Here is an 18967-nt window from a genome sequence, read left to right as displayed (position 1 = left end):
TGTGATTCTCCTGTCTCATCCTCCCAAGTACTGAGACTACAAGTGTGTTCTACAACATTCAGCTCCCAACCCTCTTTGTGTGTGTGTATTACTGCAGATGGAATCCAGGGGCATTCTACCTTTGGGCTATACTCCCAGCCCTGTTTTTTTTTTTTTTTTTTAATAAGGTCTTGCTAAGTTGCTCTTCAAGCCAGTGATTTTCCTGTCTCAGTCTCCCAAGTACTGGATTGTAAGTGTGTATTACCATGCCTGGCTTTATTATTTATTTCAAAACAGGGTCTCACTAAGTTGTAGAGGACCCCATTAAGTTGCTGAGGCTGGCCATGAAACTGTGACTCTTTTGTCTCAGTCTCCCAAGTACTTGGATTATAGGAGTACACCACTCTTCCCAGCTAAATTTTACATTTCTATAATGGTTTAGGCCCTGCCAATATGAACATGGGGATTCACTATGATTTATTTTTGTGTACATTTGAAAATCTCCCAAATAAAAAGTGAAAACAAAACAAAACAAAAAGCCTTTTAAGTTTTATAGAGACGTAAGTTCAGGCTGGTCTTGATTCTTGGACTCAAGGAATCGGTTTGCTTTAGCCTTCCAAGCAGCTGGAATTACAGGAACATGTCACCATATCACGCTCCAAACTCAGCCCTTCAGACATGTAATTTGAGACTTTACTTTTTCTCATCTATAATTGTTACTTAATTCACAAACATTTCCTTGAGTGCATTATTATTTCTTTGTGGCATTCATCTTTTAATATTTCTTTTTTCTCTTTTGTGGTACTGGGGAATCCAGGGGCATTCTACCTTCAAGCTACACCCCCAGCCCATTTTTAATTTTTTATTTTTTTCGGGTCTGGGGACAGAACCCAGGGGCATTTCACCTCCGAGCTACACCCCCTGCCCTATTTTTTATTCTTTATTCTGAAACCAGGTCTCACTGAGTTGCGGAGGGCCTCACTAAGTAGCTGAGGCTGTCCACAAACTGCGATCCTCTGGATCTCAGCCTCCCGAATGCTGGGATTACAAGCGTGTGCCACCACACCTGGCTTCCTAGACCATTTTTAAAATTTTTACTTTGAAATAGGGTTGCTGAGGTTAGTCTAGAACCTGTGATCCTCCTGTATCAAGCGCCCAAAGTACTGGAATTACCATACATGACTTGAGTATCTCTTTTTGTGAACTGCTTGCTATTGAGTTCTTTCTTATAGGTCCTTACCCCATTCCCTTATTTTTCTTTCAATATTTCTTTCTCTTTTTTTTGTATGGTAGTAGGGATTGAACCAAAGGGAATTCTACCTCTAAGCTACAACCCCAGGCCTTTTTTTGTTTGTTTATTTGTTTTAAAACAGGTTCTCACTATGTTGCTGAAAGTCTTGCTATGTTGCTGAGGCTATCCTCAAACTTGTGATCCTCCTGTCTCAGCCTTGCAAGCACCAGGATTACAGGAGTGCATCATCATACCCTGCTTCCGATATTTCTCTCTCTTTTTTTTTGTAGAATAGGGGATTCAACCCAAGGGCATTCTACATCTGAGGTACACTCCCAGACATATTTCATTTTTTTATTTTGAAATGGTCTCATGCTGGGTGTGGTGGTTCATACTTGTAATCGCAGTACTTGAGAGGCTGAGACAGGAGGACCACAGGTTTCCCGCCTGTCTCAGTTTTTAGTGAGGCCATCACAACTTAGTGAGACCCTGTTTAAAAGGAATGAATAAAAAATAGGCCTGGAGGTGTAGCTGGAGGGCAGACTGCCCTGGGGTTCAAGCCCCAGTACTACAGAAATTAAAAAAAAACAAACAAACCAGGCATGGTGGCACATGCTTGTAATCTCAGCATTTGGGAGGCTGAGATTGGAGGATCATGGTTTGCAGATAGCCTCAGCTACTTATTGAGGCCTTCCACAACTTAGTGAGACCCTGTTTCAGAAATAAAAAATAAGAGCCAGGCGTGGTGGTGCACGCTTGTAATCCCAGCATTCAGGAGGCTGAGACCGGAGGATCGCAGTTCGTGGACAGCCTCAGCTACTTAGTGAGGCCCTCTGCAACTCAGTGAGACCTGGTTTCAAAATAAAGAATAAAAGGTAGGGCAGGGGCTGTAGCTCAAAGGTCGAATGCCCCTGGTTTCCATCCCCAGACCTACAAAACAACAACAACAACAACAACAACAACAAAAAACCCAAAACAAAACAAAAAGAATAAAAAATAGGGCAGGGAGTATAGCTTGGAGGTCAAATCCCAAGTTCTATCCCCAGATCCACAAAAAAAAGAAAGAAAGAAAAAATAAGCCGGGCGTGGTGGTGCATGCTTGTAATCCCAGAATTCAGGAGGCTGAGATTGGAGGATGTGGTTTGCGGACAGCCTTAGCTACTTAGTGAGGTCCTCGGCAACTCAGACCCTATTTCACAATAGAGCTGGGGGTTTATCTCCGAGGTAGAATGCCCCTGGGTTCAATTCCCAGACTTGCAAAAAAAAAAAAAAAAAAAAAAAAAAAAAAAGTAGAGCAGGGGATGTAGCTCAGAGGTCGAATACCTGGGTTCTAGCCCCACACCTGCAAAAAAATAAAAAATAAAAAAAATAACAGGGTCTCACTAAGTTAAAGAGGGCCTCACTAAATTGCTGAGGCTAGCCATGAACATATGATCCTTCCATCTCAGCCTCCCAAGTACTAGAATTACAAGTGTACACCATCATACCAGGCTTTATTTTTTATTTTAAAACAGTATCACACTAAGTTGCTGAGGTTATCCTTAATATTGTGATTCTCCTGTCTCAGCCTCTCTAGCACTGGGATTATAGGCATGTGCCACCATACGTGGCTTCCAATATTTCTATATTTCACTTCTTTTCAAAATTTATTCTTTCTCTTTCTTTCTTTCTTTCTTTCTTTCTTTCTTTCTTTCTTCCTTTCTTTCTTTCGAGCCGAGGATCAAACCCAGGCTTTGCACGTGCTAGGCAAGTGCTCTGCCACTGGGCTAAATCCCCAACCCCTAATTAATTAATTAATTAATTAATTTAGTGGTACTGGGGGTGGAATCCAGAGGCTTTCTACCTCTGGGCTATACTCCTAGACCTGTTGTATATTTTATTTGGAAACAGGGTCTCACTAAGTTGCTAAGTGAGATCTCACTAAGTAGCTTGGAGGTCAAATGCCCAAGTTTCATCCCCAGACCCACAAGAAAGAAAAAAAAAGAAAAGAAAAGAAAAGAAGAAAGAAAGAAAGAAAGAAAGAAGAGAGGGAGGGAAGGAGGGAGGAGGGAGGGAAGGAAGAAAGAAAAGAAAGAAACTGGGTGTGGTGGCACATACTTGTAATCCCAGCATTCAGGAGGCTGAGACTGAAGGATGAGGTTTGCGGACAGCTTCAGGTACTTAGTGAGGCCCTCTGCAAAGCTGGCTTCGAACCTGTGCGATCCTCCTTTCTCAGCCTACCAAGCATGGGGATTAAAAGCGTGCGCCACTAGGCCCGGCTTATATTTCACTTAAGATAAATGTTGATCTTTTTGATGCTAACTAATTTTGATTCTGAATTATTAGTTTCTTGATAAAGCATACTTTTTGGTTTCTCTTCTTTTCATATAAAATAAAGAGGCTGCATCTGGGAGAGTGCTGACATTGTAAAACGCCATACCTTTGCTGCATACTGCTCCAAAGCACTGATGGTGTCGGGGTCAATTGTGGCATCCCCGGTGTGTAGCCCTGCGACTGTCCCATCGGCCTGAATTGCCAAGATGGTGTCAGACTGTGGAACTTGCACTGCATGGTGGATGTAGGCTGTGGTGCCATCTTCCAGCTGAACTGCCTGTAATGCACTCTGGTCATAACTGTCTAAGGGAATGGAAAAGAATGCTTTAAAGTCTGACAGAGAGGTATATATTGAAAGGAAGAAGAGAATAATATTTTATTGAATAGTTACAATGAGAACTCTACTGTGTACTTTATATATGTTATTTGATTTAATCCTCATAAAAAGTCTATGAAACAAGTATGTTTATTACCCACATTGTACAAATGGGAGTGTGAGGTTTGGGAAAGTCAAGTCGCTTTCCTTGAGAACCAGGAAATTAAAAAACCTTCACAAAGAATAGGCAAATCAGTATGTAGAGAAACTAGGATTCAAATATATGTCAGTATGACTCCAAAGTCCGTGTTTCTGCTATTCCGAATAGTTCCTGGACAGCTCAAACTGTTAGAAAGTATTCCCTTAAACTGTGCCTTAAACCTCAAAGAACAAATTCTTCCACAAGACAACACTTCAGCAGCTAAATGGCAGCTATTTCCCCCAAATCTCCATTTCTCCTTTGTTTAAATTTTTTTAAATTTATTTTTTGTAGTATTAGAGATTAAACCCAGGGGCTTTCTACCTCTGAGCTACAATCCAGCCCCCCCTCCTTTTTTGAGGTACTGGGGATGAAACCCAGGGGCATTATACCTCCAAGCTACACCCCAGTCCTATTTTTTTAGTCTTTTTATTTTTATTTTATTTATTTGTTTATTTTTTGCAGGTCTGGGGATGGAACCCAGAGGCATTTGACCTCCGAGCTACACACCCTGCCCAATTTTTTTTCTTTATTTTGAAATAGGGTTTCACTGAGTTGCAGAGGGCCTCACTAAGTAGCTGAGGCTGTCCGCGAACCAGGATCCCCTGGTCTCGGCCTCCCAAGTGCTGGGATTACATGCGTGCGCCACCACGCCCCACTAGTCTTTTTATTTTTGAAACCAGATTTCAGTGAGTTGTGAAGGGCCTCATTAAGTAGCAGAGGCTTTCCGCAAATCGCAATCTTTGGTCTCATCCTCCCGAATGCTGGGATTACAAGCATGTGCCACCACACCCAGCCACTCAAGCCCTTTTTAATTCTTTTTTTTGAAACAGAGTCTAAGTTGTGAAAGGTCTTGCTAAGTGGCAGCCAAGGCAGGCCATGAACCTGGGATCCTCCTGTCTCATCCTCTGAAGTACTAGGATTACAAGCATAAGCATGCTACCATGCCCAGTTTCTCTTATTTTATTCATATTTCTAAAGCTTTTATTGTACCTTTGGAGGTATGGTGAATAAATGCTGTGGTTCCATCTTCTAGCTGCACTGCTTGACCATCCTCTAGCCGCAAACTGTCCCCTGCTCAAAAACAATTGTTTACATTTAGGTCCCACATTTTCCAGCAAGTTCCAATTAACTCACCTGGCCAGTAACAGTCAATAAGCCATTTAACACATCATGACAACTATACTTGCTTTAAGAGTCTGAACATTTGAGTAGTTTCAGTAAAGGTAGCTTTGGGAAAGTTTTTTTTTTTTTTTTTTTTTTTTTTTGGTGGTACTGGGGGTGGAACCCAGAGGCTTTCTACCTCTGGGCTATACTCCCAGACCTCTTTTTTATACTTTATTTGGAAACAGGGTCTCACTAAGTTGCTGAAAGCCTCACTAAGTAGCTGAGGCTGGCTTCGAACCTGTGCGATCCTCCTATCTCAGCCTCCCAAGCACGGGGATTACAAGCATGCGCCACCATGCCCGGCAAAGTTTTTTTTTTTTTTTGTACTGGGGACTGAACTGAGATGCATTCTACCTTGAAAATATACCTACAGCCATATATATATAATTTTTTCAATACTGGAGATTGAACCCAGAGGTATTCTACTTCCAAGCTATACCCTTAGTCTTATTTTTATTCTTTATTTGAAATTAAGTGGTGGTGGGCCACACTAAGTAGCTGAGGATGGCCATGAACCTGCAATCCTTCTCTCTCAGCCTCTCAAGTACTACTGCATGCCAGCATACCCAGGGAGAAAGTACTTAAAGGTAAAAAGAATTGGAATAATTGTTTTAGGAAATATAAACCAAGGAAAAGAAGAAAATGTGTGACATGTAAAATTTAGTTCAAATAATAGACATGCTCACTTAGGACCAATGCATACTGATCTCTATAGTACAGCGTAGGAATTTCTTTTCTATTATTATTATTTTTTTATTTCTTTATTTTTTGGTGGTACTGGGGATGGAACCCAGGAGGCATTCTACCTCCAAGCTATACCCCCAGCCCATTTTTTATTCTTTATTTGAAAATAGGGTCTCACTGACTGCAAAGGGCCTCACTAAGTAGTAGCTGAGGCTGTCCGCGAACCATGATCCTCCTGTCTCAGCCACCCAAATGCTGAGATTACAACCTTGTGCCACAAGTCCAGCTTCTTTTCTACTATATTTGAGAGAAAGTCTTAAAATGGTCTTTACATTCTCTCTTTGATACCTACTCATCTCCCTTTTCAGAAGGACTAGAAATGAAGACCAAGTTTAGGTACTAAGGGGGAGCTAGAAGCGGCAAATACTGACATTAGAATCAGGAGGGTTTCCCATGTTGTATCTTTTTTTTTTTGGCAAGTCTGAGGATGTAACCCAGGGGCATTCAACCTTCGAGATACACCCCACCCTATTTTTTATTCTTTATTTTAAAACAATGTCTCACTAAGTTGCTGAGGGACTCACTAAGTAGCTGAGGCTGGCCACAAACCGTGATCTTCTGGTCTCAGCCTCCCGAATGCTGGGATTACAAGAGTGTGTCACCATACCCGGCTCCATATTGTATCTTAAATACTTACTACTTTTAGGTATGGGTACATGTTGGACATAGGCAGCAGAACCATCCTCCAACTGAATAACCTGGCCATCAATGAGTTTTCCATCTAGAACAAAAGAGTCAAGCCAAAAATAAGTGCAAACAAAACTTTAAAACTTTATACAATTTCAAAATGATATCAACTATAAAAACATACACTACTTAAGCTCATGTTCATCTTGATTCTTCCCTCAATGTTCTGAGGCAATTCAATAACACATCCAGTGATCCTATAGAAAGCAGAAAGTCCTCCCTCAGCCATCCTTCCTCCCCTCTAGTTTTCAATCAGACAAGTTTAAGAGGAAGAGTGGCTCATTATAGCAAGCTATACAAGTGAACCTCTACATTCCAGAGCCACTTAGGACCAGTGACCTTTAATATGGGGAAGCTGAACAGTTACATTAGTGTGTGACAGATATGTCAGTGTATGTGAAGCCAGTTGAGATTCTTACTCCAGGGTTTAAACAGACCCTTATCTTGAGTATGTAAGCAATAGGTTTACATAAATACAAGGAGTTTTAGAACTGGGCTATTCCTAAAACAAAGTAAACACTGATTTAGAGATAACGTTATGTAAGCACAACTAAATGCCTTTACTCTTGTGTTTTCTAAAAACATTAAATAATACCCTGAAGTTAAAAAGTAAGAATGGTCTTACTAAAAATAGGTCAGAGACACTTCCCATACTCTTCCCCACTAAACTTGCTGCCCTAAAGTACCTTCCAAATATGTCAAGGGTATCTGTCCTCAAATTATCAAAACAAAATTTAAGTTAAATTTAAATAATATAACATTATTTTATATAACATAGCATTCTTAGGAGAAATAGGGGCTCCAATTCTGAGGATATACATCACTGGTATTAAAGAACTGGCCGTATATATGGCACATACCTTTAGAATTGTGTTGTATGTAAGCAGTAGAGCCATCTGCAAGTGTTACTGCTTGCAAGCTTACACCTTCCATATTTTCTAAATTATCACCATCTATTATAAGACAAAATTACTTTTTTAGATTACTATCATTATGTGTGTACTGACGAATTTAAAATAAATAAATAAATAAATAAATATAAACTGGGTGTAGCAGTGCACACCTGTAATTCCAATACTTGGAAGGTTTAGACAGGAGGACTGAGGTTTGGTGACAGCCTCAGAAGTAGTGAGACTCTCATCAATCTAGAAAGACCCTGTTTCAAATAAAACTAATATAGGGCTGGAGGAGCTCAGAGGTAGAATGCCCCTGGAATCAATCCCTAGTACCAATAAATAAATAAATAGACAAATATGAGGCAAAAGGCAAGTTACTTAATTCTTAGAGATTCAAATGAAATCACTTATGGCTTTTTTTTTTTTTGGCGGTACTAGGGATGGAACCCAGGGATATTCTACCTCTGAGCTACACTCTACCCCTGTTTTTTATTCTTTATTTTGAAACTGGTCTCACTGAGTTACAAAGTGCCTAAGAAGTACTGGCCAGAACCGAGATCTTTCAGTCTCAGCCTCCCAAAAGCTGGGATTATAAGCATGTGCCACCATGTCTAGCCTCTTTTAGCATTTGCCAAAAAAATTTCCTGGCCTTACTATACCCAGCATCCAAACCAAGTTAATAATGCTCAAAGGCCAAGCATGATGGTGCATGCTTGTAATCCCAGTACTTGGGAGACGGAAACAAGTAAGATTGCAGGTACACAGCCAGCCTCAGCTACTTAGTGAGGTCCTCCGCAACATGGTGAGACCCTATTTCAAAATAAATAATAAAAAAGTTAAAGGTATAGCTCAGATGTAGAAGGCCCCTAGGTTCAATCCCTAGTATTAAAAGAAATAATGCTTATAGAAAAGCCTAGGTAGGCTAATAAGTGTGGTGGCACACACTTGTAATCCCAGCGCTTGGGAGGCTGAGACAGGAGGATCACACAGGGTCAAAGTCAGCCGCAGCTACTTAGGCTCTCAGCAACTTAGTGAGATCCTGATTCCAAATAAAGTATACAATAGGTCTGGGAGTGTAGCCCAGACGTAGAAAAGCCCCTGGGTTCCATCCCCAGTACCACCAAAAAAAAAAAAAAAAAAAAAAAAAAAAGCCTAGGTAGTCAGTTGCTGTAATTTTAGTTCTCAGAGGCTCAGACGGGAGGATCTCAGGATCTCAGGTTTGAGGCCAGCGAGTGGTAACTTAGAAAGATCCTGTTTTAATTTAAATAAAAAGCCGGCCGGGCGTGGTGGCGCACGCTTGTAATCCCCGCGCTTGGGAGGCGGAGACAGGAGGATCGCGCAGGTTCGAAGCTAGCCGTGCGCGCTGGCTTAGGAGACCCTGTTTCCAAATAAAAATGTAAAAATAGGTCTGGGAGTGTAGCCCGGAGATAGAAGGGCTTCCAGGAACCCCAGTACCACCAAAAAAAAAAAAAATAAATAAATAAATAAAAATAAATAAATAAATAAATAGATAAAAAGTCGGGTGTGGTGGCGCACACTTGTAACCCAAGCATTTGGGAGGCTGAGACTGGAGGATCACAGTTCAGAGCCAGCCTTGGCTACTTAGTGAGGCCCTCTGCAACTTAGTGAGACCCTGCTTCAAAATAAAGAATAAAAAATAGGGCTGGAGGTGTAGCTCAGAGGTAGAATGCCCCTGTGTTCCATCCCCAGTACTGCAAAACAAAAAATAAATAAAAAAGAAAAAAGAAAAAAAAGAAAGAATCTGCCTAGGTTTGTGCTGCCTCTAATTGAGGTACAGGGATGTACACATACTGTTGGAAGTTTCTTTCTTAATATAAACCATCTCTCTCCAAAGCCACACGGTGCCTTCAAATGACTACGTACCTGCCACGGTCACTGCCTCTGTCAGGCACAGGGTAACATGTTGAGCCTCCATGCCTCCTCCAGGAAACTCTGTCATTCCTTGAGAATCCCGATTTATTTGGGCTAACAACATTTTCTACCTTGAAAAAAGTTTAAACACTTGAGAATAAAGAATGATACTACAAATAAAATAATATGTATGACTCACAAAGAAATGTTAAGATGTAAACAGCACGTGAAATAAAATGAAATTTCACTCAGTATACTGGTGAGAGTATTAAAACAAACACAAATGAACAAAACCCCACAACAGCATCTCTTAAACCTCAAGAAAGTAGCACCACTGACACAACTTGGTAAGGGCACACCCACACAGAGCAGTGTGGTGATAACACCCTGGTGTGCTTCCGTGAGACTAGGGAGTATGAGGAATAGAAGTAGCAGAGAACATAGGGAGGTTTTAACATATTCCAAACACTACTGAAGTTGTTCTGCTAAAATTAATGCCATTTCAAAATTAACATGTTAGACTGTACTTCATTTTCCCCAAGATGAATTTTGTACATGTTAGTATTTAATTAACCAAACTGTCCATCTTGTCATGGGTAAGCAAAGTAGTTAGACAATTATAAAATCCGTGACCCACAACTCTTAATATCTTTAAGAAACTAGACGTTGACCTAAAACATTCAACAGGTTACTGGATAGTTAAAACATATACCTCTAGTCAGCAGACTTATAATCCCAGGACTTGGGAGGATGAGATGGGAGGACTGCGGGTTTGAAGCCAACCTCAGCAACTTAATGAGGTTCTCAGTAACTCAGCAAAACCCTGTTTCCAAATAAAAAATAAAATTTTTTGGTGGTGCATGCTTGTAATCTCAGTATTTGGGAAGTGGAGACAGGAGGATTGCAGGTTTGAAGCCAGTCTCAGCAGTGAGGTCCTCCACAACTTAAGAAGAGCCTGTTTGAAAATAAAGAATAAGCTGGGTGTGGTAGCGCATGCTTGTAATCCCAGTACTTGTGAGGTTGAGACAGGATTGCTCAGGCTCAAATCCAGCCTCAGCTACTTAGTGAGGCTCTCAGCAACTTAGTGAGACCCTGTTTTCAAATAAAATATAAAATAAGTCTGGGAGTGTAGCCCAGAGGTAGAAGGCCCCTGGGTTCCATCCTCAGTACCGCAAAATAAACAAACAAACAAACAAACAAACAATAAAATAGGCTGGGGAGTGTAGCTTGGAAGTAGAATGCCCCTCCTGGGTTGAATTCTCAGTACCGAAAAAATTGTTAAAGTAGGTTTCAGCTGGGCATGATGGCACCCACTTGTAATCCCAGCATTGGGAGGCTGAGATCCGGATTATCCCAGTTCTTGGACAGCCTTGGCTACTTTAGCAAGGCCCTTTGCAACTTAGTGAGACCCTGTTTCAGCTTCAGGTAATAGTGAGGACCTCCATAACTGAGACCCTGTTTCAAAATAAATAAAAAATAGGGCCAGGGTGTAGCTCGGAGGTCAAATTTCCCTGGGTTGCATCCCCAGACCTGAAAGAAAAAAAAAAAAAAAAAAAAAAAGGCCAGGCCTGGTGGTGCATGCCTGGAATTCCAGCATTTGAGAGGCTGATCATGGTTCCTGGACAGTCTCAGCTAATACTTTGTGAGTCCCTTTGCAATTCAGTAAGGCTCTGTTTCAAAATAAAGAATAAAAAATAGGGTTGGGGTGTAGCTCAGAGGTAGAATGCCCCTGGGTCCTATCCTCAGTACTGCAAATATGTGTGTGTGTGTGTGTTGTGTGTTTGTGTGTGTGTGTGTGTGTGTGTGTGTGTATATATGTAAAAGACTACAAAATAGGGCTGGCCATGTAGCTCACAGGTACAAAGCCAAGCCTCAATACCACAAAAAAAGTAGATGTCATTATAGATATATACATACACACACACACACACACACACACACACACACACACACACACATATAATTTTTTGGGTGGTACTGGGGTTCTGGGAAACCCTTCTACCTCCGGGCTACGCTCCTAGACCTATTTTTTTTTTTTAATATTTTTCTTTTGAAACAGGGTCTCTTAAGCCAGAGAGGCTGGCTTCGAACCTGTGCGATCCTCCTGTCTCCGCCTCCCAAACGTGGGGATTACAAGCGTGCACCACTGCGCCTGGCATAGGTTTCATATTTAGAAAGCAGTTTCCAGATTCAATAAAATCTTTTTTGTCCTTTTTTTCCCCGCGGGTCTGGAGATGGAACACAGGGGCTTCCAACCTCCAAGTTACACCCCAGCCCTACTTTTTATTTTGAATCAGGGTCATACTAAGTTGCGGCGGGCTCATTAAGTACCTGAGGTTGGCAGCAAACCACGATCCTCTGGTCTTAGCCTCCCAAATGCTGGGATTATAAATTTGTGCCACCATGCCCAGGTTCTTTTTCTTCTTCTTATTGTGTGTGTAGTGCTGGGGATTGAGCCCAGGGAAATTCTACCTCTGAACTATACCCCAGCCCCATTTTATTTTTAATTTTGCAACAGGATCTGACTAAATTCCTGAGGGCCTGGCTAAATTGCTGAGGCTAGCCTCAAACCTGCAATCCTTCTGTCCCAGCCTCCAAAGTACTAGGATTACAGGTATGTACCACCTACCACACTTGGCTTCAAGGTGACTATTTAAGATATTTTCAAAGCTGGCGTGTTGGCACATGCTTGTAATCCGAGCATTTGGGAAGCTGAGACAGGAGGATCATGGTTCATGGACAGCTTCAGCTACTTAGTGAGGTCCTCTGCAACATGGTGAGATTCTGTTTCAAAATAAATAAAAAAGAGGACAGAGAGTGTAGCTCAGAGGTAGAATGCCTCTTGAGTTTCATATCCCCACCCCCCAAAAAAAGATATTTTCAGCTGAATGTAACACATCCCAGTATTTAGAAAGCTGAGACAGGAGGATTGTAGGTTCAAGGACAGCCTTAACAAGTAGTGAGACTAATCAACCTAGTAAGACCCTGTTTCAAAAGAAAAATAAAATATAGCTGAGAGTGTATTTTGGAGGTTCAATCCTTAATACTACCAAAAAAAAAAAAAAGCCGGCTTTGTAATCCCAGCGCTTGGGAGGCTGAGACAGGAGGATCACACAGGTTCGAAGCCAGCCTCAGCTGCTTAGTGAGGCTCTTGACAACTTAGTGAGACCCTGTTTTCAAATAGAGTATAAAAAATAGGTCTGTGAGTATAGAAAATCCCCTGGGTTCACCCTCAGTACCACACACACACACACACAAAGAATAAAAAAAAAAAAAAGGAAAAGAAAAAAATTTTCTAGCCAGGCATGGTAGAACATGCCTGTAATCCCAGTATTTGGGAGACTAAGAGGAAGATCGCAGGTTCAAAGTTAGCCTCTGGGACTTAGTGAGGCTTACTTACAGCAACTTAGCCAGACCATTTCCAAAGAAAAAATAAAATAAGAACTGGGCGTGATGGCACACGCTTGTAATCACAACATTTGGGAGGCGGAGACAGAAGAATCTCGGTTTGCGGACAGGGTCAGCTACGTAGTGAGGTCCTTTGCAACTCAGTGAGACCCTGTTTCAAAAGAAAGAATAAAAAATTGGGCCGGGGCCGGGGGGGGGGGGGTGTATCTCTGAGGTAGAATGTCCCTGGGTTCCATCCTCAGTACTGAAAAAAAAAAAAAAAAAAGTCCAATGATATAGATCAGAGGTAGAATGCCTCTCGGTTCAATTCCCAGTTCCAAGTAAAAAGAAAAAGGAAGGAAGGAGAAGAAAAGAAAGAAAGCAAGAAAGAGAAAAGATAGCAGGAACTTAATGACTGTGGAATAACTCAATGAATCTGAAATGCCCCTGGGTTTCATCCCCAGTACCACAATAAAATAAAATAAGACTGTTGATAGCTCCAAGGTAGAGTGCCCCTGGGTTCAATGCCCAGCAACACAAAACAACTCTTGCTTCAAACCTCATGCTGTATTCCTGAGCACCTCACCACCTCAGTCTCAGTAATTAATCAGCCCCCAGCTTCACAGAAAATTTAGAAATCATCTATAAGAAGCTCCTAAAGTAAGCCATCACTTGACTGTATTTCTTTTCTTTTCTTTTGGTGGTACTGGGGGTGGAACCCAAGGGCTTTTCTACCTCCGGGCTATACTCCCAGACCCATTTTATATTTTATTTGGAAACAGGGTCTCACTAAGTTGCTGAGAGCCTCACTAAGCAGCTGAGGCTGGCTTCGAACCCGCGCGATCCTCCTGTCTTAGCCTCCCAAGCACGGGGATTACAAGCATGCGCCACCATGTCCAATTTATCATTCTTTATTTTGAAACAGGGTCTCACTGAGTTGCATAGAACCTCACTAAGTAGCCGAGGCTGTCGGGAACCGCAATCCTCCTATCTGAGCCTCCCAAATGCTGGGATTATAACCATGTGCCACCATGACCAGCTTTCAGTTTTTTTTTTTTCTTTTAATTGTAACGATCCTAGTGAGCAAAAAATAGTATGTCACTGTAATTTGTTGGGTTTTTTTTTTTTTTCAGTACTGAGGATGAAACTCAGGAGCATTTTATCTCCTAGCTATATGCCTAGCCCTATTTGTGTGTGTGTGTGTGTGTGTGTGTGTGTGTGTGTGTGTGTGTGTTACTGGGGGTGGAGCCCAGGGGCTTTTCTACCTCCAGGATATACTCCCAGACCTATTTTATACTTGATTTTGTCTCACTAAGTTGCTGACAGCCTCACTCAGTAGCTGAGGCAGGCTTCGAACCTATGAGAAATTCCTGTCTCAGCCTCCTAAGTACTGGGGTTACAAGTGTGCGCCACCATGCCCAGCCTATTTTTTTTTTTAATTATTTTTAAAACAGGTCCTCAGTGAGTTGCAAAGGACCTCACTAAGTAGCTGAGGCTGGCAACGAACTGCAATCATCCTGTCTCAGCCTCCAGAATGCTGGGATTACAATCTTGCGCCACAGCGCCTGGCTGTATGTCACTGTAGTTTTGACTGGCATTCCACAATATCTAATAATGAACATCTTTTCACATATGTATGATGGGTGGTATATCTATGTCTAGAAAAGATCTTTTCACTATTTAAAAACTGAGTTCTTTGCTGGACGTGGTGGCAGATGCTTGTAATACCAGTACTGAGACAGGAGGATGGCAGATCATGTCCAGTCTCAGCTGGCCACGAACAATTTAGTGAGACCCTGTTTCAAAATAAAATATAAAAAACGGGGCTGAGGGTGTGGCTCAGAGGCATAATGCCCTGGGTTCAATCCCAGGACCCCCAAACAAACAACAAACAAAACTGAGCTCTTCAAAGGTACTGTCCAGTTTTAAATTTTATTTATATAATCTGGAGATTATATATATATATATTTCCCCCCCCCCTTCGGTACTTGGGATGGAACCTTGGGGCAGTCTACCTCTGAGCTATACCCCCAGGCCTATTATTTATTCTTTGTGTGTGCGTGTGTGTGTGTGTGTGTGTGTGTGGTACTGGGGATGGAAACCAGGGATTTTCTACCTTCCTGCTACACTCCCAGACCTATTTTATATTTTATTTGAAAACAGGATTTCACTAAGTTGTTGAGAGACTAAGTAGCTAGGGCTGGTTTTGAACCTGCTATGATACTCCTGAGCCTCCCAAGTACTGGGATTACAAGCGTGTGCCATCATGCCTGGCTTAGACTATAAATTTTTTAAAGTGGAAAATATAAAGTGTTCTGATTACTTTTTTTGTGGGGGTCTGCGGATGGAACCCAGGAGCATTCGACCTCTGAGCTACACCCCCTGCCCTATTTTTTATTTTGAAACTGGATCTCACTAGGTTACAGAGAGCCTCACTAAATAGCTGAGGCTGGCCACAAACCACAATCCTCCAGTCTCAGCCTCCCAAATGCTGGGATTACGAGTGTATGCCACCATGCCTGGCATCCAGCTTATTATTTTTTGAAACAGGGTCTCACTGAGTTGCAAAGACCTAAGTAACTGTAGCCGGTGGTGAACCACTATCCTCCTGTCTCAGCCTTGCAAATGTTGGGAAAACAAGTATGTGCCACCATCCCTAGCTGATATTCTTTATTAGAAGCTGAGCGTGGTAGCACACACCTGTAATTCCAGCATTCAGGAGGAGGAAGTAGAGACCAGAGGATCACAGTTTGTGGACAGCCTCAGCTACTTAGCAAGGCCCTTTGCAACTCAGTGAGATCTTTTTTCAAAATATAAGAAGACTAAAAAATAGATGCCGGGCATGGTGGCACACGCTTGTAATCCCAGCTCTTGGGAGACTGAGAAGGAGGATAATACAGGTCCAAAGCCAGCTTCAGCTACTAAATTAGTGAGACCGTTTCCAAATAAAGTATAAAATAGGTCTGGGAGTATAGCCCAAAGGTAGAAAAGCCCCTGGGTTTCACACCCAATAACACACACACACACACACACACACACACACACACACACACACACACACACACAGAAATTCTTTATTAGATAAATGGGTTGCAGATATTTCCTCCCATTCTGGAGGAATGGGCTGTGTTGTTTAGTTCTGAGGTATAGAATTTTAGTAAGTGATGGAAAAGATATTGAGGCTCTCAGCAACTTTCAAGATCCTATTTCCAAAATAAAAGAAATTTAAAATATAGCTGGGGGCTTAGCTGGGAGGTAGCCGTGGGTTCAATCCCCAGCACCTAATACAAAATAAAAGAAAACCCTGCTGGGGACATTGGTACACACCTATAATCTCAGTACTTAGGAGGACGAGACAGGAAGATTGCAGGTTAGAAATCAGCTTCTCAATTTAGTGAGGCCCTCTGCAACTTAGTGAGACATTTCAAAATAAAAAATAAGTTGGACATGGTGGCACACACCTGTCCCAGTACTTGGGAGGCTTAGACAGAAGGATTGCAGGTTCAAAGCCAGTCTTAGCAACTTAGTGAGATCCTATTTCAAACTAAAAATAAAAATAGGGCTGTGGATGTAGCTCAGAGGCAGAACACTCCTGGATTTAATCCCCCAGTACCAATACACACACACACACACACACACACACACTTGAATCAGGTATGGTTTACAGGGTTGTAATCTCAGTACTTGGGAAGCTGAGACAAGAGGATCACAGATTCAGCTACTTAGTGTGGCCCTCTGCAACTTAGTGAGACCCTGTTTCCAAATAATAAAAAATAGGGCTGGGAATATAGCTTGGAGGTAGAATGCCCCTGAGTTCAATCCCCAGTACTTCAAAAACAAGTAAATAAAATAAAACAGAGCTGGGGTGTAGCTCAAGAGAAGAATGTATCTGGGTTCAATCCCCAGTACCACAAAACAAATCAAAACAAGTATTATAAACCTCTTGAACTCCAATAAAAAACAGCTAAAAGACCCGGGCATGGTGATATATATATGCTTGTAATCACAGCATTTGAGAGGCTGAGACAGGAGGATTACAGTTTGCAGCCAGCCTCAGCTACTTACTGAGATCCTTTGCAACTCGATAGGACCCTATTTCAAAATAATAAAAAATAGGGCTGGGGGTGACTCAGAGGTAAAATGCCCCTGGGTTCCACTCCCAGTACCGCCAAAAACAAAACAAAACAAACAAAAACAAAAAAGCTAAAAGTATATTTTATTATAAGTGCATTTTAAGCCAGGTATGGTTAGCACACGTCTGTTATCCCAGGATTTTGGAGACTGAGACAGGAGGATCACTGTTTTGCAGCCAGCCAGCCTCAGCTACTTAGGAAGGTCCTCTGCAATTAGTGAGACCCTGTTTCAAATAAAGAATAAAAAATAGGGTTGGGGAGGCAGTTTGGGGTATAATACCCCTGGGTTCAATTCCCCAGTACTACACACAAAGTGCACCCACCCTTACAGGAGATGAAACCCAGGGGCATTCTACCTCTGAGCTACACCCCAGCCCTATTTTTTTTTTTTTTTCTTTTTCATGGTGCTGGAGATGGAACTCAGGGGCATTGTACCTGAGTTACACCCCCAACCCTATTATTTTTAGTCTTTTTTAGTTTTGAAACAGGGTCTCACTGAGTTGTGAATGGCCTCAGTAAGTAGCTCAGGCTGTCCATGAACCCCCCCCCCCAATCTGGTCTGAGCCACCAAGCCCTGGTCACAAAGTGCATTTTAATGTGTCCTTTTAACTTCATTCTTTCAACAAGGCCAAGACTGCTTACATATATTCAAAATTTGGCAAATGGCAGTGGTGCTCACCAGAGACAATAGGATCACAGGATTGAAATCAGCCTCAGCAATTTAACAAGACTCTTAGTAACCTGGTGAGACCCTGTTTCAAAATATAAAATCAAAAGGGCTTGGGGTAGCCAGGCTGGGTGGTGCAATGGATAGTTCCTTTTTGGAGTAATGAAGAAATTTTTAAATTGTGTTGTCGCAGAAATGGGACTTGTATTTTTAAGTACAAGAAATGTCCAACGCTACACTAAGACCATATTATTTTACACTTAGTGAATCATAAGGTATATAAGTTATATAGATAAGGATATTTTTGAAAAGCAAAGGGGGAAAATATTTGTAGACGACTGGTTTGGTGAATAATTCTCTAATGGTCAAAATATTCCAGGATAAAATTATTTATGCATTTATTGGTGCTTTTAAGTGACCTCCGTGGGACTTTGGGGGTGTGTGTGTGCTGTGGATGAAACCCAAGGACTTTCTATCTCGTGGCTATGCTCCTAGACCTATTTATTTAAAATTTTTAAACAAGGTTGCACCAAGTTGCTGAGGGCCTTGCTAAGTTTCAAGCCTAGCCTTGAACCTGGGATCCTCCAGTCTCCCAAGTACTGCCCAGTACTGGGATTGAGACCTACAACACCACTCCTGTCTTAATACATTTTTTTTTAAACTGAACACTAACAATGAACTTACAACTATGTACACAGCAAAAAGAAAAGTATTTAATATTACACGGGTTTCTGTCAACTACAACAAAAGACAAGTATCTTATAGTATGATTATAGACAAATTCCTCATCCTTATTCAACTATGCCGGTTCATTTACACAATTCTAAAGCAAAGGCAAACGCTTAAACAATGTGCAATGTTATTCTTTCTTACTTTTAAAAACCTGGTTACAATAAGGGGAAAAGTGTTAAAAATACAAAAGAGGGAACAAAAATGGGTTCAAGTCTCATAATAAAACCTTACAAAGGGCTATATTGATTTGTTTACTCTGACTAAAATCAGGAAAAAGGGAGAACGATAAATTGCTAATTTCTAATACTCGGTGTTAGGCTTCGCAGACCTTATCTAAAAAAGAAAAAAGAAGGGCACGTGAATCAAACAAATCATCCCGCGACCCGGGCGGGAGGGTACTTCGGGCGCGATCTCAGGCGAGGGCCCGGGCCGGCCTCCGCAGGCGCCCCCGCCGGCCTGGTGCGCGCCGGGAGCCCGGCCCCGGGAGCTTCGCCTCGGCGCGCCGGGGGACGCGCTCGGCGCCGAGGTCAGGCGGGGAAGCGCCGCCAGGTTCCCGAGGGCTCCACCCTCCCTTCCTTCTCTCCCTCCCCTCGGCGGTCCCCTGAGGGGAACAGGCGGGGCGGTCACGCTGAGACAAGGGGGGG

At 42.1% G+C, this 18967-nt stretch overlaps 1 protein-coding gene across 4 annotated transcripts in view; it reads right to left on the bottom strand.

Moving 5' to 3' along the window:
- ZNF143 (zinc finger protein 143) overlaps positions 1-18967 on the bottom strand; it is a gene marked incomplete at both ends in the record, with an annotated part of 48080 nt that overhangs the window by 28753 nt on the left and 360 nt on the right. For 2 of the 4 annotated variants that reach the window (XM_080718264.1, XM_080718265.1), the window contains 5 exons: positions 3630-3826; positions 5032-5115; positions 6587-6670; positions 7497-7589; positions 9417-9531. In XM_080718264.1, the coding sequence (XP_080574390.1) occupies positions 3630-3826; positions 5032-5115; positions 6587-6670; positions 7497-7589; positions 9417-9531 (573 nt within the window). Of the gene's footprint in view, positions 1-3629; positions 3827-5031; positions 5116-6586; positions 6671-7496; positions 7590-9416; positions 9532-18967 lie in introns of those variants that run through there. The other 2 variants (XM_080718266.1, XM_080718267.1) reach the window with 2 other exon arrangements.

Source organism: Muscardinus avellanarius, assembly GCF_963383645.1.
Source record: "Muscardinus avellanarius genome assembly, chromosome: 1".
In the NCBI taxonomy this organism is placed as follows: domain Eukaryota; kingdom Metazoa; phylum Chordata; class Mammalia; order Rodentia; family Gliridae; genus Muscardinus; species Muscardinus avellanarius.
The sequence above is the reverse complement of the archived record's forward strand: the minus strand, read 5'-3'. Positions and strand labels throughout refer to the sequence as shown.